The sequence below is a fragment of the Ahaetulla prasina genome, chromosome 1 (assembly GCF_028640845.1).
Source record: "Ahaetulla prasina isolate Xishuangbanna chromosome 1, ASM2864084v1, whole genome shotgun sequence".
NCBI classification, from domain to species: domain Eukaryota; kingdom Metazoa; phylum Chordata; class Lepidosauria; order Squamata; family Colubridae; genus Ahaetulla; species Ahaetulla prasina.
The window spans coordinates 370,241,708-370,263,644 of NC_080539.1; the positions used below are offsets into that span (position 1 = coordinate 370,241,708).

Sequence of the window (21,937 nt, forward strand, 5' to 3'; positions counted from 1 at the left end):
CCACTAAAAATGAACGCAATGGAACTATTTAATGGGTAGTAGTAGAAGAAGAAGAAGGAGAAAATAGGAAAAGAGAGATCAAGATTGAAAGTGGACCAGATCCAGCAAGTGGCTATAGACTAAAAAGATGGCAGGGGGAGCAAATTCCCCAATCAATTCCATCCCCCCACCAAATTTACCATGAAGACTGACTGACTTACTTTCTTTCTTTCTATTTATTTATTTATTTATTTATTTATTTATTTATTTTCCTTCCTTCTTCCTTCCTTCTTCCTTTCTTTCTTTCTTTCTTTATTTATTCTTTCTTTCTCCCTTTCTCCCTTTCTCCCTTTCTTTCTTCCTCCCTATTTATGTATTTATTTATTCATTCATTCATTCATTCCTCCTCTCTCCCTCCCTCCCTTCTTCCTTTCTTTTTCTCTCTCTCTTTCCTTCCTTCCTTCCTTCCTTCCTTCCTCCGTATTTATTTATTTTTCTTTCCTCTTTCTTTCTCTTTCTCCCTTTCTCCCTTTCTCCCTTCCTTCCTTCCTTCCTTCCTATTTATTTATTTTTCTTTCCTCTTTCTTTCTCTTTCTCCCTTTCTCCCTTTCTCCCTTCCTTCCTTCCTTCCTCCCTATTTATTTATTTTTCTTTCCTCTTTCTTTCTCTTTCTCCCTTTCTCCTTCCTTTCTTCCTTCCTTCCTATTTATTTATTTATTTATTCAGTCATTCATTCACCCTCTCCTCCCTCCTCCCTCCTTCCTTCCTTTCTCTCTCTTCCTTCCTTCCTTCCTTCCTTTCTATTTATTTTCCTTCCTCCTCTCTCTCTCTCTCTTTCTTTCTTTCTCTTTCTCCCTTTCTCCCTTTCTCCCTTTCTTTCTTCCTCCCTATTTATGTATTTATTTATTCATTCATTCATTCCTCCTCCTTCCTCCTCCCTCCTTCCTTCCTCTTTCCCTCCCTCCCTCCCTCCCTTCCTTTCTCTCTCTTTCCTTCCTTCCTCCCTCCCTCCCTTTCTCTCTCTTTCCTTCCTTCCTTTCTTCCTCCCTGTTTATTTATTTTTCCTTCCTTCCTTCCTTCCTTCCCTCCTTCCTTCCTTCCTTCCTTCCTTCCTTCCTTCCTTCCTTCCTTCTTTCCTTCCTTCCCTCCTTCCTTCCAAACTTATTAACCATCCATCTCCCTCACTTTCCTCGTAATGCAAGAAAGGGGACTGTCCAACTGGCCTAAAATCACTCTGCGGGCTTTGTGTCTAAGGCAGGACTCGAACTCACAGCACCCCTGTTTCTAACCAGGCACCCGTCTCAGTAATGTTCCCTGAGTCAAGGCTGCATTGTTTTGGCAACCCTTGGGCCTGCAGTGGCTTTGAAGGGGAGCATGCATTGGGTGCCTTTGTTTTGCAATTTAACTTTTGAGGGAAAGCGCACAGATGGTCCTCGAGTTACGACGGCACCGGGATTTCCACTGCTCAGCGATGTAGCACTGTCAGCACTGACTTTGTTTGTCAGAAGTTCTCAAAAGCGGATCCCGGAACCCTGGGACACTGCGACCGTCATAAATATGAGTCACTTGCCAAGCATCTGACCTTGGGAATGCTGCAACAGATAAAAGTTTGAAAAACCATCATGTTACATTTTTTCAGTGTTGTCGTAACAGTCATTAAACTAAACTAATTGTTGCAAGTCGAGGGCTACCTGAAGCACCAAGTGAATGTATCACTTTAAATGACTAAAAAACGCTGCTGAGAATTAAGCATAAATGTCTAGTTTAATAAAAACTAGGTATGCTTAGTTTAATGAAAAGAAGGACTAGGGGAGACATGATAGCCGTATTCCAATATCTCAGGGGTTGCCACAAAGAAGAGGGAGTCAAACTATTCTCCAAAGTACCTGAAGGCAGGACAAGAAGCAATGGGTGGAAACTAATCAAGGATAGAAGCAACTTAGAACTAAGGAGAAATTTCCTGACAGTTAGAACAATTAATAAGTGGAACGACTTGCCTTCAGAAGTTGTGAATGCTCCAACACTGGAAATTTTTAAGAAAATGTTGGATAACCATCTGACTGAGATGGTGTAGGGTTTCCTGCCTGGGCAGGGGGTTGGACTAGAAGGCCTCCAAGGTCCCTTCCAACTCTGTTGTTATATTATATTAAATTAATATCAGGTTACCAGGCTCAATACAATCCAAATCAGTATAGATAAGCAGCAATAAATTGAACCAATACCGAGATTGGGTTCTTGCTTTAGTTATCACATGAGATCGAAGAACAAATCTGAGATGTACAATTTTGAAATTTTAGATGGGGTATAAATCCATGCACTAAATTATGGTGCAGGACTGGTTTCCACTTGGCATTAATTTCTATGTCGGATTTACTTTTAAGGTGTGACTTTACTGTCCTTTTTACAATTCGGAATTCAGCTCTTAATAATAGTTTCCTTTTAGTATGAATCATCTTCCAGAATCGTTGAGCTCTGCAACACTGCCATCAAAATATATATATAATGACCCAAGCTGCTCGTTATATTTCCAACCATTTTTTTTTTAGAGAAGGCTTTATCTATTTTAGGAGTTAAGACTGGAGTGATATCCCAGCGATAAAACAGCTTGAAGCCATTCTGACTAAGGGTGACATTCACCATAAATTTAATATTTTGCTTTCATTGCGATTCCCATCGCTGCACTGCTATTTCTACATTGCATCTATTTAATCCTGAAATCGTTGAAATGCACAGATTCTGAATGACTTTTCATCCCACCCAAAAATTCTGAATCATGTATAGGTAATCCTCATCTTACCACTACAATTGAGCCCAAATTTTTGGTTGCTAAGCGAGACTTTTGTTCAGTGAATTTTGCCCATTTTATGATTTTTCTTGCCACAGTTGTTAAGTCTCTTCAGCTGTTAAGTTTATTTTATTTATTTATTTTATTTGTCAAACACAACAGTATATATAAGCATAAGCATGAAATAACTATACGAATTGGATACAATCAAAGGGAACATTAGGACAGGGACGGTAGGCACGCTGGTGCTCTTATGCACGCCCCTTACAGACCTCTTAGGAATGGGGTGAGGTCAATAGTAGACAGTCTTAGGTTAAAGCAGTGATTCCCAAAGTGTGAGCCGCGGCTCCCCAGGGAGCCGCGCTATCATCATGGGGGCGCCGCGGAATATCTGCGCCCGCTGGGTCTGGCGCTAATGCGCCATTTCTGGGGCGTCTGGTGCGCATGCGCAGTTGCAGGTCGGATTTCCGGGGGAGCCGCGGGCGAAAAAGATTGGGAACCTCTGGGTTAAAGCTTTGGGGATTTTGGGAAGAGACCACAGAGTCAGGTAGTGCATTCCAAGCATTAACAACTCTGTTACCGAAGTCATATTTTCTACAATCAAGATTGGAGCGGTTAACATTAAGCTTAAATCTATTGTGTGCGTCCCCCAAAATAAGACCGGGTCTTATATTAATTTTTGCTCCAAAAGATGCATTATGGCTTATTTTCCGGTTAGGTTTTATTTTGGGGAAAATACAGGCTGCGTTTGGTTGACAATTTTAACTGGGGCTTATTTTTGGGATAGGGCAGGGGTGAAATCCAGCAGGTTTGAGTAATTCGGAGAACTGGCAAATACCACCTCTGCCTGGCCTGAGAGTGGGATGGGAATGGGGATTTTGCAGTATCCTTCCCCTAGAGTGGGGGGAGAATGGAGATTTTGCAGTATCCTTCCCCTGGAGTGGGGAGGGAATGGGGATTTTGCAGTATCCTTCCCCTGCAGCGCGGAGGAAATGGGGATTTTGCAGTATCCTTCCCCTGGAGTGGGGAGGGAATGAGGATTTTGCAGTATCCTTCCCCTGGAGTGGGGGGAAAATGGAGATTTTGCAGTATCCTTCCCCTGGAGGGGGGGGGAGAATGGAGATTTTGCTGTATCCTTCCCCTGGAGTGGGGAGGGAATGGGGATTTTGCAGTATCCTTCCCCTGGAGTGGGGAGGGAATGGGGATTTTGCGGTATCCTTCCCCTGGAGTGGGGGGAGAATGGAGATTTTGCGGTATCCTTCCCCTGCCATGCCCACCAAGCCATGCCACACCTACCAAGCCACGCCCACAGAACCGGTAGTAATAAAATTGGAATTTCACCACTGGGATAGGGCTTATATTACGAGAATCCTGAAAAATCATGCTAGGACTTATTTTCCGGTTGGGTCTTATTTTCGGGGAAACAGGGAGTCACACAGTTGTTAAATGAATCTGGTTTCCCCATTGACTTTGCCTCTCAGAAGGTTGCAAAAGGAGATCACATGACCCCAGGACGCTGCAGCCGTCGTAAGTATGAACCAGTTGCCAAGGGATGGAATTTTGATCATGTGACTATAGGGGATCCTGCAATGGTTGTGTGGAAAATTGTCACGGCTTTTTTAGTGCCGTTGTAACTTCGAACGGTGACTAAATGAACTGCTGTAAGTTGAGACTTTTGAATTCAGTCGAATGACCCTTCTTTCTGCATTTTTTTTCCTGATACCCTGTTACTTGTTTGAAGATACTACAGCAAGTAGTATCCTTGCTGTAGGATCCTTGAGTGGCTCAGACTGCTAAGACAGTCTGTTATTAACAGCAGCTGCTTGCAATTACTGCAGGTTCTAGTCCCACCAGGCCCAAGGTTGACTCAGCCTTCCATCCTTTATAAGGTAGGTAAAATGAGGACCCAGATTGTTGTGGGGGCAATAAGTTGACTTTGTATATAAATATACAAATAGGATGAGACTATTGCTTTACACAATGTAAGCCGCCCTGAGTCTTCGGAGAAGGGCGGGATATAAATGCAAATTTAAAAAAAAAAGTAGGGTAAACTAGATTATTGTGAATTAAAAGTCTCCCAAAAAAAGAGAGGATTTATCTTTGTCTTGTTGATAATTAGATTTTGCTGTCTAAATAAGTTACTCATGTCCCACTGATCAAATTTCTTAGCACTTTCCTCTTCGTGTCATGTGCTGTTTAATAAAAAAAGAAGAAGTAATATGGATTTTTTAAAAAATACAGGTAATCCTCGATTTACAACAATTCATTCAGTGACTTTTTTTCGGTGCTGTTGCAACTTTGAACGGTCATTAAATGAACTGTTGTAAGTCAAAGACTGCCTGTATTTATGACGGGTTTATGTCAGTGGTGGGTTTCAGAATTTTTTACTACCGGTTCTGTGGGTGTGGCTCGGTGGGTGTGGGAGGGGAAGGATACTGTAAAATCTCCATTCCTACCCACTCCAGGGGAAGGATACTGTAAAATCTCCATTCCTACCCACTCCAGGGGAAGGATATTGTAAAATCTCCATTCCCACCCCACTCCAGGGGAAGGATACTGTAAAATCTCCATTCTTCCCCACTCCAAGGGAAGGATACTGTAAAATCTCCATTCCTACCCACTCCAGGGGAAGGATACTGTAAAATCTCCATTCCTACCCCACTCCAGGGGAAGGATACTGTAAAATCTCCATTCCCTCCCCACTCCAGGGCAAGGATACTGTAAAATCTCCATTCCCACCCCACTCCAGGGGAAGGATACTGTAAAATCTCCATTCCTCCCCACTCCAAGGGAAGGATACTGTAAAATCTCCATTCCCTCCCCACTCCAGGGCAAGGATACTGTAAAATCTCCATTCCCACCCCACTCCAGGGGAAGGATACTGTAAAATCTCCATTCCTCCCCACTCCAAGGGAAGGATACTGTAAAATCTCCATTCCTACCCCACTCCAGGGGAAGGATACTGTAAAATCTCCATTCCTACCCACTCCAGGGGAAGGATTCTGTAAAATCTCCATTCCCACCCCACTCCAGGGGAAGGATACTGTAAAATCTCCATTCCTCCCCACTCCAAGGGAAGGATACTGTAAAATCTCCATTCCTACCCACTCCAAGGGAAGGATTCTGTAAAATCTCCAGTCCTCCCCACTCCAAGGGAAGGATACTGTAAAATCTCCATTCCCACCCCACTCCAGGGGAAGGATACTGCAAAATCTCCATTCCTCCCCACTCCAAGGGAAGGATACTGTAAAATCTCCATTCCCACCCCACTCCAGGGGAAGGAAACTGTAAAATCCCCATTTCCTCCTGATCAGCTGGGACTCGGGAGGCAGAGAATCGATGGTCAGAATTTTTACTACTGGTTCTCCGAACTACTCAAAATTTCCACTACCGGTTCTCCAGAAGTGGTCAGAACCTGCTGAAACCCACCTCTGGGTCATGTGCAACCATCCCTGACAAGGAAATTCAATGGGGAAGCTCGTTTTGGTTTAACAATCCAGTGATTCACTTAACAACCATAGCAAAAATGTCCTCAACTCGGGCAAAACAACTGTGTTGCTTAGCGACAGAAATTTTGGGCTCGGATGCAGTTGTAAGTCGAGGACGGCCTGTAGTTATTTGCGAATGCATCCTCTTAATTACCACAGTATCTACAGAGGGGAGGTCAAAAAAGTCAAAATGGCAGCTGCAGCCATCCCATTGGAGCCTTGCTCACGCAACCCATGTTGAACAGTGGCAGGGCTTCGGCGGAATGGGTGCGTCTGCCATTTTGACTTTTTTGACCTTTCAGGGCCCCTCACCAACTGTTCTCCCGTGGTGGAACTTAAACGAACTTCATAGAACGATCCGTTCTCCGCCATTCCCTCCTCAAAAATCTCTGTCATTTCTTCTCTTCCCCCTTCATTTTTTTCACTATCTCTCTGCCGTGGCGGCTCCAGCTGGTGTGTAGGTTGCACTTTTCACAGATGGTGCCGAACACATGGAACAAGACACATACACACACACACATACACAAGTGTGGGTTCCGTTTCTCCTGTCTGTAAATTGTCCCCGTTCAGGAAACCGGAGGAGGAAGAGAAATGCAGCAAGGAAGAGACGGAAGCCCTCGCCCATCCGCACACTTGCCAGGTCTGATCCTGCTTAGCTTTCGGGCAATCAGACAAGGCTAGTTTGGTTCTCTGGAATAGTGTTTCTCCACCTCAGCAGCTTTAAGATGGGTGGACTTCAACTCCCAGAATGCTCTAGCCAGCATGGTGGCCTTTACCTCTGAGAATTCCCCAGCCAGCATTTGTGGATTTGAAATACCAGAATTTTCTAGTCAGGTTCTATGGACTTCAACTCCCAGAATTCCCTAGGTAGCATTTGAAATCCCAGAATTTTCTAGTCAGGTTCTATGGACTTCAATTCCCAGAATTCCTTAGCCAGCATCTGTGGACTTCAACTCCCAGAATTCCCCAGGCAGCATTTATGGATTTGAAATCCCAGAATTTCCTAGTCAGGTTCTATGGACTTCAATTCCCAGAATTCCTTAGCCAGCATCTGTGGACTTCAACTCCCAGAATTCCCCAGCCAGCATTTGTGGATTTGAAGTCCCAGAATTTCCTAGTCAGGTTCTATGGACTTCAACTCCCAGAATTCCCCAGGCAGCATTTGTGGAATTGAAATCTCAGAATGCCCTAGCCAGCATCTGTGGACTTCAACTCCCAGAATTCCCCAGGCAGCATTTGTGGACTTCAACTCCCAGAATTCCCCAGGCAGCATTTGTGGATTTGAAATCCCAGAATTTCCTAGTCAGGTTCTATGGACTTCAACTCCCAGAATTCCCCAGGCAGCATTTGTGGACTTCAACTCCCAGAATTCCCCAGGCAGCATTCGTGCATTTGAAATCCCAGAATTCCATCTTTCTTTAACTGACCAACGTCCTGCCATCAGTTTTATTTTTTAATTTCTATTCTGTTGTCAATCTTTTGTGATTTGTGGGCTAGTTGTGGCAAAAAAAAACAACTGGTAAAATTGGGCATGGCTCACTTAACAACGGTCTTGCTTAGCAATTAAAATTCTGGTCCCGGCTGTGGGCGTAAGTCCAGGAGTCCATGTTGCTTTAGCAAACAGGGCGTAAACAGAGCTGCAGGTAGTCCTCAACTTACAACAGTTCATTTAGCAACCGTTTGAAATTACAATGGCCCTGACAATAGTGACCGGTGACCATTTTTCACACTTAACGACCGTTGCGGCATCCTCCATGGTCACGTTTGGATGCTTGACAAACTGACTCACATTTGTTGACAGTTTGTCACATTTGTCCCAGAGTCATGTGTTCCCCTTTTGCGACCAACTGACCAACGTCAACGGAGAAAACCACTTCACAACCGTGTTACTAGTTTTAACAACTATGGTGATTCACTTAACAACGGTGGTGAGAAAAGCCGTAAAATGGGACAAATACACTGAACCAATTTTTCCCCTCACAACATAAATTGGGGGTGGGTGGGGTTTTTTTGTCAATTATGGTCATAAGTTGAGGACTACCTGTATGTTGTCTGCAGACCAACCGTTTTCTATATGAGGGGACATCAGATGATCAAAAGCGGAATTTGGGTTTTTTAAAACCCCAGATTATGTCCTGGTTGGACCTAGCACTGGCCCTTCCCTTGGAGCCTTGTTCAAAGTGGCCTTTGATAGAGGAGGAAATCAGATTTTGTAAACTTCAAGAACAGTTTCATTCAGACAACTCCTTTGTAAGTGTCGTGTCCCATTCCCCACTCCGCCGAACGAGTCAAGGAAGTCCGTAACCAATTTGGCAACGAAGCCTCTGCAGCTTGCCAAGTTCCTTCGAGGTTTCTCAGGGCAGGCAGGAGTCCAAGTTGTGACTTCAGCAAACTAGATGAGACTTTGCTTGACTCAAGGTTGGAATACCAAAAGCAGGTCCTTTATATAGGCTGTGGGGTGTGGCTCCATGACTCAGCATTTATCCAGGCCTGCCCCACCTTTCCTTCTGCTGGCGTCGCCTCTCAGATCTCCGGAAGCGAGGGTCCTCCCACTTTGAATTGTCTTCAGCGGGATCTGCTGTCAGTAATTCCACCACCTGGCTGGCTTCCTGCTCTGAAGTCTGAGCCAAAGGAACACACGCCGAAGGAGTGAGGTTTATCGGGCTTCTCCTTCCACTCCTGGAATCCTCTCCGGGCATGGGGCCAGGGCCGGGGGCTGGAGGCATGACAGGCCGTTCATCTTCATTATCAGACTCAGAGTCTGATAACAGGCCCTGTTGGAGACGGGGAGGGAGTAAGGCTCCAGGGACTTCAAATGAAAACGGCTTTGCTTAGGGTTAAAAGGATCAGCTGGGGAATTTGAACCAGAAATGCCCAGGTCAGGAGAGCTATGAATGATCAGAGTTCAATAAGCGGACCATGCATATGAAAAGAATGCAGGTAGTCCTTAACATACGGCCACAACTGAACCCGAAATTTCTGATGCTCAGCGAGACAGTTGTTAAGTGAGTTTTGCCCCCCGTTTTAAGATTTTTCTGGTCGTTAAGTGAGCCACTGCAATTGTTAAGTTAACATGGTTGTCAAGTGAATCTGGTTTCCCCATTGACTTCACCTGTCAGAAGGTTGCAAAAAAGAGACCCCAGGACTCCACAACCGTCATAAAGGCATGCCCGTTTCCAAGTCCCTGGGTCTTAATTCTGGGATTACTAGGATGCTGCAATGGTTGTAAGTGGAAGAATGGAAAATGGTATATGAAATAGGATGGAATATGGAGAATAAAATAGAATGGAATGGAATGGAATGGAATGGAATGGAACGGAACCAAACCGAACAGAACAGAACAGAACAGAGACTGTCTGGAACCCTCACCACATTTCTGACATCAATACAATTGAACGTGTCCTGAAATATTTTACAAGAAGAGTTCTCCACTCCTCTGATCACAACAAAATACCTTATGCCACCAGACTTGAAATCCTGGGTTTAGAAAATTTAGAACTACACCAACTTCGACATGACCTGAATTTAACTCATAGAATCATCTATTGCAATGTCCTTCCTGTCAAAGACTACTTCAGCTTCAGTTGCAACAATACATGAGCACACAACAGATTTAAGCTTAATGTGAACCGCTCCAATCTTGATTGCAGAAAATATGACTTCAGTAACAGAGTTGTTAATGCCTGGAATAAACTACCTGATTCTTCCCAAAATCCCAAAAGCTTCAATCAAAAACTGACTACTATTGACCTCACCCCATTTCTAAGAGGCTTGTAAGGGGCGTGCCTACCGTTCCTGTCCTATTGTTTCCTTTCATTATATCCAATTAATATAGTTATTACATACTCATATATATGCTTATATACTGTATAATTATTTCATGCTTATGCTTATATATACAGTGTGACAAAATAAAATAAAATAAAAAAAGAATGGAATAGAATAGAATAGAATAGAATAGAATAAAATATGGAATATGGAATATGGAATATGGAATATGGAATAGGATAGGATGGAATGGAATGGAATGGAATGGAATGGAATAGAATAGAATAAAACAGAATAGAATGGAATATGGAATGTGGAATATGGAATGTGGAATGTGGAATATGGAATAGGATAGGATAGCGTAGATAGAATGGAATGGAATATGGAATAGGATGGAATATGGAGAACAGAATATTATGAATATTGTTTTATATTTGGCTGTAACTGCCTGAGTCCTTCGGGAGAAGGGCGGTATAGAAATTTAATAAAATAAATAAATAAATAAATAAATAAATAAATAAATAAATAAATAAATAAATAAATAAATAAATAAATAAATAAATAAATAAATAAATAAATAAATAAATAATAGACTAGACTAGACTAGACTAGAATAGACTAGAATAGAATAGAATATGGCATGGCATGGCATGGCATGGCATGGCATAGCATAGCATAGCATAGCATAGCATAGCATAGCATAGCATAGCATAGAATAGAATAGAATAGAATAGAATAGAATAGAATTCTTTATTGGCCAATTGTGATTGGACACATGAGCAATTTGTCTCTGGTACTGAAACTCACAGTATAAACACATAAAACAACAAAATGATAGGCCATAGGTCATAAATCGTAGTTAATTGGTCATATCTCGGTTTTTTCCAGTGCCATTCTAACTTTGAACTTTGAACTGTCACTTTGAACTGTTGTAACTTTGAACTGTCACTAAACGAATATTGTAAATCGGGAACCACCTGTAAACTGTCTCAGTTGAGAAAGGGTTATCCTCCTGATATTTGTTAACGTGATCGTTTGCCTACACTACAGCGTAGGAGACGAGTAGATTCTCCTGGCCTTGATGATAGAGGGATTCCTAGTTTCAGCCAATCAGAATACAGCTGGAAGGGACTTTGGAGATCTTCTAGTCCAACCCCCACTTTAAGCAGGAGGCCCATTTCAGACAAGTAATTGTTCAGTCTCTTCTTAAAAGCCTCCAGTGATGAAGCACCCAAAACTCCTGGTGGCAAGCTGTTCCACTGGTTAATTGTCCTCATTGCTAGGAAGTTTCTCCTTAATTCCAGGTTGCTTCTCTTCTTGATTAGTTTCCACCCATTGCTTCTTGTCCTGACCTCAGGGGCTTTGGAGAATAGATTGAGCCCCTCTTCTTTGTGGCAGCCCCTGAGATATTGGAAGATGGCTATCATGTTGTTGTCCCCCCCGAGTCTTTCTTTTCTCTAGAGCAGGGGTCTCCAACCTAGGCAACTAAGACTTGTGGACTTCAACTCCCAGAGTCCCTCAGCCAGCTTTGAATTCTGGGAATTGAAGTCCACAAGTCTTAAAGTTGCCAAGGTTGGAGACCCCTGTTCTAGACTGTTCAAACCCAAATGCCCCAACTCATATGTCTCCAGGCCTTTAATCGTTTTAGTTGCTTTTCTTTGCACTTTTTCCAACATCTTTTTTGTAACGTGGTGACGAAAACTGGATGCAGAATTCCAGATGTGGCCTGAACTAAGGTTTCATAAAGCCTTGCTAATACTTCGCATGATTCTTCCAGGCTTATGACATGGTGTGTGACCTACAGGCACCCCCTCGACTTACAACCATTCATTTAACAAACCTGCTCAAAGTTACCCCAGCATGGAAAAAAGGGACTAGCGGCCAGTCCTCACACTTATGACCTTCGTAACTATAGCACTGGCAACAGCACTTAGAGTGATATACCGCTTCACAGTGGCGTTTACAGCCCTCTCTAAGCGGTTTACAGAGTCAGCCTCTTGCCCCCAACAATCTGGGTCCCCATTTTACCCACCTCGGAAGGATGGAAGGCTGAGTCCACCTTCAGCCTGGTGAGAATCGAACTGCTAGGAGTGGGCAGAATCAGCCTGCAATGCTGTATTCTTACCATTGTGCCCCCAGGACTCTTGGAAGGAAAGAAGGAAGGAAGGAAGGAAGGAAGGAAGGAAGGAAGGAAGGAAGGAGACTTATATATCGCGTCAAAGTGCTTTACAGCTCTCTCTAAGCGGTTTACAGCCTATTGCCCCCAACAATCTGGGTCCTCATTTTACCCACCTCGGAAGGATGGAAGGCTGAGTCCACCTTCAGCCTGGTGAGAATCGAACTGCTAGGAGTGGGCAGAATCAGCCTGCAATGCTGTATTCTTACCACTGTGCCCCCAGGACTCTTGGAAGGAAAGAAGGAAGGAAGGAAAGAAGGAAGGAAGGAAGGAAGGAAGGAAGGAAGGAAGGAAGGAAAGAAGGAAGGAGACATATACCACGTCAAAGTGCTTTACAGCTCTCTCTAAGCGGTTTACAGCCTATTGCCCCCAACAATCTGGGTCCTCATTTTACCTACCTCGGAAGGACGGAAGGCTGAGTCAACCTTGAGCTTGGTGAGATCTGAATTGCCAAATTGCAGGCAGCCGGCAGTCAGCAGAAGTCGCCTGCAGTACTGCACTCTAACCACTGCGCCACCATGGATCAAGTATCCCCACAGTCATGTGATAAAAAAAAAAATCAGATGCTTGGCAGCCGGCATGTATTTACCACAGATTGCAGGATTATACAGTATCCCAGGTTAAGATATATCTTTCTTTTTGCAATGTGGTGATCAAACCCGGAGGCGGTATTCCAGGTGGGGTCTTACGACTGGTAAGGTTTTATAAAGCGGTTAAATGCTTTCTGCACACAGACACGAGATCAGCCAGTTCATACCGGTTCAGGCGAACTGGTAGCGGAGATCGCAGGTGGCCTGCCCACCCACCCTGGTGCTATGCCGTCCTATTAAGGCACGTTTTCGAGGGCGGGCACCAGGGGTGAAATGCTTCTGGTTTGGACCGGATCGCACGATCCGGTAGCAATGGGGGACGGGTAGTTCAGAGAACCGGTAGCAAAAATCCCTGGCCCCTCCACTGCCCACGCCTCGCTGTTCCTCTTCTCTGTCCTTGAAGCTCTCGGTGGTGATATAGCTGCAAACGGCCTTAAATGACTGCCGGGGCGCTTCAAAGGGCCGTACTACAGCTGATCAGCGCTGTAGGGGGCTAGTAGACCAGTGCCTCTATTTTTAAAGAAGGTAGACCGGTACTCTCCCAAAAAAAGGCAATTAGTAGACCGGTGCCTCTATTTTTAAAGAAGGTAGACCGGTGCTCTCCCAAAAAATGGCAATTAGTAGACCGGTGCCTCTATTTTTAAAGAAGGTAGACTGGTGCTCTCCCCAAAAAAGGCAATTAGTAGACCGGTGCCTCTATTTTTAAAGAGATTTCTGAGATTTCTGTGTTTCTGTAGTGTTTCACTCTAACGACGCAAATGCACAAAATCTCACAAAGCTGTATGTGGCATTTTGTGTGTGTGTGTGTGAGTCAGTTGTGTTGTGTTATGTCTGTGTGTAAAGTGTGAAAGTTGGTTTTTGAGCTTTTTGTGGCTGTGTGAGGTTCCTGCTTGTTGTAGGGGCCATTTTGGGCGAGGTGCAGCTGCTTTTACATTGTGTGTGAGTCAGTTGTGTTGTGTTGTGTTGTGTGTGTGTAAAGTGTGAAAGTTGGTTTTTGGTATCTCTTATTGTTTTGTATACTTTGTTTATTATTTTTATTATTTATTGTTATTGGCCACGCCCACCCAGTCACCTGACCACCAAGCCACACCCACCAATTAAGCCACGCCCACAGAACCGGTAGGGAAAATTTATAGATTTCACCCCTGGCGGGCAAATGTGCGGAAGGCGCACGAGCAAGCAAAGCCCATGCGTGGAACGGAAGGCGCACACACAAAGGGAGAATGCACGTATGTAGCGAACCATATAATATTTGAATATTTGAATATTTGAAACTCACCGCTGGATGAGACAATGCGCTTAATGTACCTTCTGCTTCCGTTTCAGGGTGCGCTTTCCTGACCTACTGCGCCCGAGACTCTGCTATCAAAGCTCAGACTGCCTTACACGAACAGAAGACGCTTCCGGGGGTAAGTGTCAATTTTGCAGGCGGAGGACAACATTAAATCTTGGAACAATTTCAGTTTTGCGTCATGTGCCAAAATGTGTTGGGAGGATAGATGAATGTTCCTGGGATTTTTTTCCCCCCATTGGTGTTAGCCCTGCAAGGTAGTGCAGACAAATTTCACATCAATTCCTTGCATTTCTTTATTTGAGATAGGAGGCCAAGGGCCGTCTGAAAAATCTGGTTTTTCGGTGTCCAAACTTTCGCCAATGAATTCCAATTTTTCCAGCACCCTGAATTTTAGTTTCAACAGCAGACCTTAGAAGAAGTTTTACTGACATTTTTTTAAGTGTATCTGTTGTGTCCCACTCCCACTCCGACACACGAGTCAAGGGAGTCCGTAACAGACTTGGCAACGAAGCCTCTGCAGCTTGCCAAGTTCCTTCGAGGTTTATCAGGGCAGGCAGGAGTCCAAGTTGTGACTTCAGCGATAGAGTCCGGTATCAGCAAACTCGATAAGACTTTGCTTGACTCAAGGTTGGAATGCCAAAAGCAGGTCCTTTATATAGGCTGTGGGGTGTGGCTCCATGACTCAGCATTTATCCAGGCCTGCCCCACCCCTCCTTCTGCTGGCGTCGCCTCTCAGATCTCCGGAAGCGAGGGTCCTCCTACAGTGAATTGTCTTCAGCTGGATCTGCTGTCAGTAATTCCAGCACCTGGCTGGCTTGCTGCTCACACCCTGTATGAGTGAAGTTTATCGGGCTTGTCCGTTCACTCCTGGAATCCTCTCCGGGCATGGGGCCAGGGCCGGGTGCTGGAGGCATGACAGGCCGTTCATCTTCATTATCAGACTCGGACTCTGATAACAGGCCCGGTTGGAGACAGGAGGGGCCCGGGTGAGGAGAGGAGGGAGGACAAGTCACAACAGTATCTATCTAACTTTCTTCCTATCTATCTATCTATCTATCTATCTATCTATCTATCTATCTATCTATCTATCTATCTATCTATCTATCTATCTATCTATCTATCTATCTATCTTATATCTATCTTTATCACCTATCTACATACCTACATCTATCTATCATCCATCCATCCATCTATCATCTATCTGTCATCTGTCTGTCTATCTGTCTGTCTATCTGTCTATCTATCTATATATCTGCTGTTACCACATGCCTCCCACCGACCCGTACGCTCCCATAGAGAGGGACTTCTCAGGGTGCCGTCCGCCAAACAATGTCGGCTGGCGGCCCCCAGGGGAAGGGCCTTCTCTGTGGGGGCTCCCACACTCTGGAACGAGCTTCCCCCGGGTCTACGTCAAATACCTGACCTTCGGACATTCCGTCGCGAACTGAAGACACATCTCTTTATTCGCGCGGGGCTGGCTTAAATTGGATTTTTAATGTGAAATTTTTTTAATTTTTAAACGGGGTTTTTAGTTTACGGTAATTTTAATTTCAGGCTAATTTTAAATAAGTTTTTTAAATGGTATTTTAACCTGTATATTTGTATTGCTGGTTTTATCTTGCCTGTACACCGCCCTGAGTCCTTCGGGAGAAGGGCGGTATAAAAATCAAATTAAATAAATAAATAAATAATAAATAAATATCTATTCCCATTCACAGCTAAATATAATACAGGTAGTCCTCGAGTTACGGCCACAATGGAGCCCCAAATTTCCATTGCCAAGCAAGACAGTTGTTAAGTGAGCTTTGTCCCATTATACGACCTCTCTCGCCACAGTCGTTAAATGAATCACTGCTGAAAAATCTGGTTTTCCGGTATCCAAACCTTCGCCAATGAACTCCAGTTTTTCAAGCACCCCGAATTTTAGTTCAGTTTGGACGGCAGACCTTAAAAGAAGTTTTGTTCACGATTGGTTTTTTTTAAAAAAAAAATTTATTTATTCATTCATTTATTCATTCGTTCATTCATTCCCCACTCACAGGTAAATATAATACAGGTAGTCCTTGAGTTATGACCACAATGGAGCCCAAAATTTCCATTGCTAAGCAAGACAGTTGGTCAAGTGAGTTTTGTCCCATTTTAGAACCTTTCTGGCCACCGTTGTTTAGTGCAGGGGTCTCTAACCTTGGCAACTTTAAGACTTGTGGACTTCAACTCCCAGAATTCCTCAGCCAGCTTTGCTTTGCTGGCTGAGGGATTCTGGGAGTTGAAGTCCACAAGTCTTAAAGTTGCCAAGGTTGGAGACCCCTAGTTTAGTGGATCACGTGACCCCGGGACACTGCGACCGTCACAAAAGTGAGTCAGTTGGCAAGCATGCGAATGTAAATCACGTGACCCTGGGGATGCTGCAACAGTCGTAAGTATGAAAAACAGTCATAAGTCGCTTTTTTCAGTTTTTTTCAGTTTTTTTCAGTTTTCTTTGTAACTTTGGTCACTAAACAAACTGTTCTATGTCGAGGATTGCTTGCATAGCTCTAGTCTTTGTTGCAGGAATCTTGCAAAGGAATTATTTCTTTCTTTTCTTTCAAACCCTGGAAAATTAGGGAGGGTCCCTTCTAAGATGATTCCCACCATCCCTTTTCCTTCAGTGGATCTGGAAAAAAAATTTTTTTTACAGGCAGACGTGTGAGAAACGGTCGTAAGTCCCTTTTTTTTTTACTGCCGTTGTAACTTTCAACGGTCACTAAATGAATTGTTGCAAGTCGAGGACAATCTGCATCATCGTTTGTAATCGTCTTCGAACACAGAGATTGAAAAGAATATTACTTTTTTCAGCAGATGGAGCAAGAAAGAAACAGATACAAATACAGATTAACAGAGTCGGAAGGGACCTTGTAGGTCATCTAGTCCAACCCCCCTCACCCAAGCAGGAAACCCTACACCATTTCTGACAAATAGCAGTCCAGTCTCTTCTTGAAAGTCTCAAGTGATGAAACTCCCACAACTTCCGAAGGCAGCTTCTGTTCCATGGGTGGATTTTTCTCACTGTCAGAAAATTTCTCCTTATTCCAGTTTCCATCCATTCTTCCTTGTCTGGCCTTTAGGTGCTTTGGAAAATAGCTTGACCCCCTTCCTCTGTGTGGAATATTCCTCAAATATTCCTCAAATATTCCTCAAATATTGGAAGCCTGCTATCCTGTCTCCCCTGGTCCTTCTCTTCCCTAGACAAGCCATGCCCAGTTCCTGCAACCGTTCATCGTTTGTTTTAGCCTCCAGTCCCCTACGTTTCACACTTTCTTCTTTTATCTTCCTGTCACTCTTTTATAAATACTAAATAGCAGAGGCTGCCTTCGGGACCAGCGAAATGTTGTTTAAAAAAAGCAGACTAAAATTAAGAACTTAGCAAACTCTATTTTAGGAATGTATAAACCTCTGCTCAAAATGATTAGCATGTTTCTAAGAACTGCTCCTTCCCGCCCCCGCCCCCCCCAAATTGTAATAGTTAACATGGATCAAGCCTCAGCAGGCGACACACTTAGCTGAGCTCAGAAAGCTAAGCTGGACCAGTTATTTAGATGGGAGACCACTCCGAGATCACAAGGCTGTAGCCTAGGCTAGGGGTCCCCAATCTTTGCGGCTTGGCAGCCTGTCTTGGGAGGGGGGATGGAGAGGGGAACTGGGACGCACGAGTGCGAGTGGCAAAACTGGTGTGCACCAGTCCAGCTCGACTTACACAAACGGTGGGCCAGTGTATGCGTGGGCTCGCCAGCCCTCTGCTCACACAAATTTAGCTGTGTGCACACACACATGCTCCGGCAAGCCACTCACGTGGCCCAATTCCGAACAGGCTGCAGCCCAGTTGGGGACCAGAGATGGTATTCAGCCGGTTCGCACTGGTAGCGGAGATCATGGGTAGTGCTATGCCGTCTTATTTAGGCACGTTTTTGTTTATTTAGGCACTGTTTCAACTCCGACCCTCAAAACGACGCTATAGAGCACTGCACCCCAGAACAACTAGATACAAGGACAGTTTTTCCCCGAAGGCCATCACTCTGCTAAACAAATAATTCCCTCAACACTGTCAGACTATTGACTAAATCTGCACTACTATTAATCTTCTCATAGTTCCCATCACCAATCTCTTTCCACTTAGGACTGTATGACTATAACTTGTTGCTGGCAATCCTTATGATTTATATTGATATATTGACCATCAATTGTGTTGTAAATGTTGTACCTTGATGAACGTATCTTTTCTTTTATGTACACTGAGAGCATATGCACCAAGACAAATTCCTTGTGTGTCCAATCATACTTGGCCAATAAAAAAATTCTATTCTATTCTATTCTATTGAGGCCTGTGCGGAAGACACGTGCGCAAGCAAAGCGTGTGCGCGGAAGGCCGGGCGCAGGCGTGGAAGGTGGTAACAAAATGGGAAACCTACCGCTGTTGGGGACCCATGGCCTAGCTCTGTGATGGCGAACCTATGGCACACGTGCCATATCAGTGGGCACACAAGCTCAACTGATTTTTGGGCCTTCTGGGCCCACCAGAAGTAGGGAAACAGGTTGTTTCCTGCCTCTGGAGGACCTTAGGGGGTGGGGGAAGGCCCATTTTTCTCTCTCACCTGGCTCCAGAGCCTTTCTAGGAGTCCGGGGAGGGCGAAAACAGCCTTCTCCATCCCCTCGGAGGCCCTCCGGAGGCTGAATATGGCCCGTTTCCCCAGACTCCCCAGACTCCTAGAAAGGCTCTGGAGCCAGGTGAGAGAGAAAAATGGGCCTACGGGCCATCGCATGCCAGGAGCGGGAGAGCGAGAGGGTGGGTCGCGTGCACATGCGTGGGGGCGGGGCGCATAGAATTATGGGTGTGGGCACGTCCGTGCACAACCCCCCCGCCCCCCCCCTCATGGCACGCAATGACAAAAAGGTTAGCCATCACTGCCCTAGCTCTTATCACTTACTTTAATGATCTTCAATCAGCTTCAATTTTAACAATATCATTTTGGTTTTAGTCTGTCCCCACCCATTCTTTTTTTTTTTTTTAATTTTGAACCACTTTCTTTTAGGAGTGAAACCTCTTCGTGCCTTTGTTTTTACAGGTTGTCCTCTACTTACAGCCATTCATTTAATTTTTTATTTTTTTTTTAATTTACATTTATATCCCGCCCTTCTCCGAAGACTCAGGGCGGCTTACAGTGTGTAAGGCAATAGTCTCATTCTATTTGTATATTTTTACAAAGTCAACTTATTGCCCCCCCAACAATCTGGGTCCTCATTTTACCTACCTTATAAAGGATGGAAGGCTGAGTCAACCTTGGGCCTGGTGGGATTCGAGCCTGCAGTAATTGCAGGCAGCTGTGTTTTAATAACAGGCTTCTTACAGCCTGAGCCACACCGCGGAATAATGACCGCGGAATAATAACTATTCCTGACTTGCTTAACAACAGTGTTATTAATTTAACAGCTGGAGGATTCAATTAATAACTGAATCGGAAGTTGGTAAAATGGGGCAAAACTCAACAACTGTCTTGCTTAGCAACGGAAATTCTGGGATCAACTGTGGTCGTAAATCGAGGATTAACTATATACTCCTGCAATTGGTTCCTACTATTCCTATTTGTGTGTGTGTGGGGGGGGGAAACAGCTGTTTCTTTTGTGAAAGGAGAAGCTGACCATTTAACAGAATCACAGAATCAGAGAGTTGGAAGGGACCTTGGAGGTCTTCTAGTCCAACCCTTTGCTCAGGCAGGTAGTCCTCTACCATTCCAAACAAATGGTTGTCCAATCTCTTCTTAAAAACCTTCAGTGTTGGAGCATTCACAACTTCTGCAGGCAAGTGGTTCCATTGGTTAATTGTTCTCACTGTCAGGAAATTTCTCCAGGTTGCTTCTCTCCTTGATTATTTATTTATTTATTTATTTTTATTTATTTTATTTTGTCACAACAATATATGTAGGTATCATACAAAAAGATTATGTAGTATATAAACACATATATGAGTAAATATAAGGAGGTATAAGCATATATATAGGAAGAAGAAAAGAAAAGGAAAAAACAACAACACAATAGGACAGGAACGGTAGGCACGTTTGTGCGCTTATGCACGCCCCTTATGGTCCTCTTAGGAATGGGGTGAGGTCAATAGTAGAAAGTTTTTGGATAAAATTTTTAGGATTATGGGAAGAGACCACAGAGTTAGGTAAAGTATTCCAAGCACTGATGATTCTGTTACAGAAGTCATATTTTCTGCAATCTAGATTAAAGCGGTTGACATTAAGTTTAAATCTATTAGTTGCTCTAGTATTATTGCAATTAAAGCTGAAGTAGTCTTTAACAGGAAGGACATGACAATAGATGAGTTAAGCTTAGGTCTTGTCGAAGGCGACAGAGTTCCAAGTTTTCTAAGCCTAGGATTTCAAGTCTGGTGGGATAGGGTATTTTATCGTTTTCAGAGGAATGGAGAACTCTTCTTGTAAAATATTTCTAGACACGTTCAATTGTATTGATGTCAGAGATGTGGTATGGGTTCCTGACAGGCGAGCTGTACTCAAGAATTGGTCTAGCAAATGTTTTATATGCTCTGGTTAGTAGTGTGGTGTTTTTGGAAAAGAAGCTACGCAAAATTAGGTTTACATCTCTTAGAGCTTTTTTTGCTATGTAATTGCAGTGGGCTTTGGCACTTGCAACATTATAATATATATAATATATAATATATAATATATAATATATAATATATAATATATAATATATAATATATAATATATATAATTATATATAATATATATAATATATAATAGAAAATATATAATATATAATATATAATATATAATATAATGTTGCAAGTGCAAAGTAGATCATTTGACATGAAAACTCCAAGATCCTACCAAGATTAGTTTCCATCTGTTGCTTCTTCTCCTGCCTTCAGGTGCTTTGGAGCAGGGGTCTCCAACCTTGGCAACTTTAAGACTTGTGGACTTCAACTCCCAGAATTCCTCAGCCAGCTTTGTTAGCCAGTTGTTAAAAAACTCCAGGAACCATAAAACCCTTTTGACATATCTCTCTCCCCTCTCTCTCTCTCCCTCTCTCTCTGTATCTCTCTGTCTCTGCCCTGGCGCTTCTCCATCCCCCCGCCATTGCCGTTATCTTCTCAGGCCAGGCGAGGAGTGACTGGGAGGGGAGGTCAAGGAGTGGGGCCAGCCAGTGGTGGTATCACCCGACAGGGAGCCACAGCAGAGGGCCCAAAGAGCTGCATGCAGCTCTGGAGCCGCAGATTGCTGATCCCTGGACTAGACCAGGTGTATTAAACTCAAGGCCTGGGGACCGGATCCAGCCCAAGGAGTGCTTAGATCTGACCCACAGGGCTGCCCTGGAAACAGCAAAGGACCAGCCCGCAGTGTTTCTGCCAGCAAAAACGGAGCTTGTGAGGGCCGCGCGCAGCCCTCCCGAACTCCATATTCTCTGGCAGAGATTTACAGGACGCTGTCCCAGTTGAAAATGGAGCTTGGGAACCTGTTTTCGCTGGAAGAGCACTCAGGCCACCACAGGCGCCCTTAACACAAGTGATGTCAGGCTGACCACACACCCCACAGCCCCCCCCCCCCAAGGTCAAACACAACCCTGATACATCCCTCAATGAAATAGAGTTTGACACCCCTGGACTAGATGTACCAAATTCGTGTGGCTATTTTTCATATTTTTTAGCCTCCAGTCCTCTGTTGTGACCCAGGCCCAAAACTCAGTCAGTGTACAAACAAAACAGACTTTATTATAACAGCTGAGAATTAATTCATTCTCAGCGTAGTTCAACTAAACTAAAGCAAATTACTCCCAACACAATTCCTCAGTCCTATCGTCAAC

At 44.0% G+C, this 21,937-nt stretch overlaps 1 protein-coding gene across 1 annotated transcript in view; it reads left to right on the top strand.

The window, feature by feature from the left end:
• CELF5 (CUGBP Elav-like family member 5) overlaps positions 1-21,937 on the top strand; it is a 113,446-nt gene that overhangs the window by 7,584 nt on the left and 83,925 nt on the right. Inside the window, exon 2 of the mRNA XM_058163574.1 lies at positions 14,113-14,195. Within this exon, the coding sequence (XP_058019557.1) occupies positions 14,113-14,195 (83 nt within the window). The remainder of the gene's footprint in view (positions 1-14,112; positions 14,196-21,937) is intronic.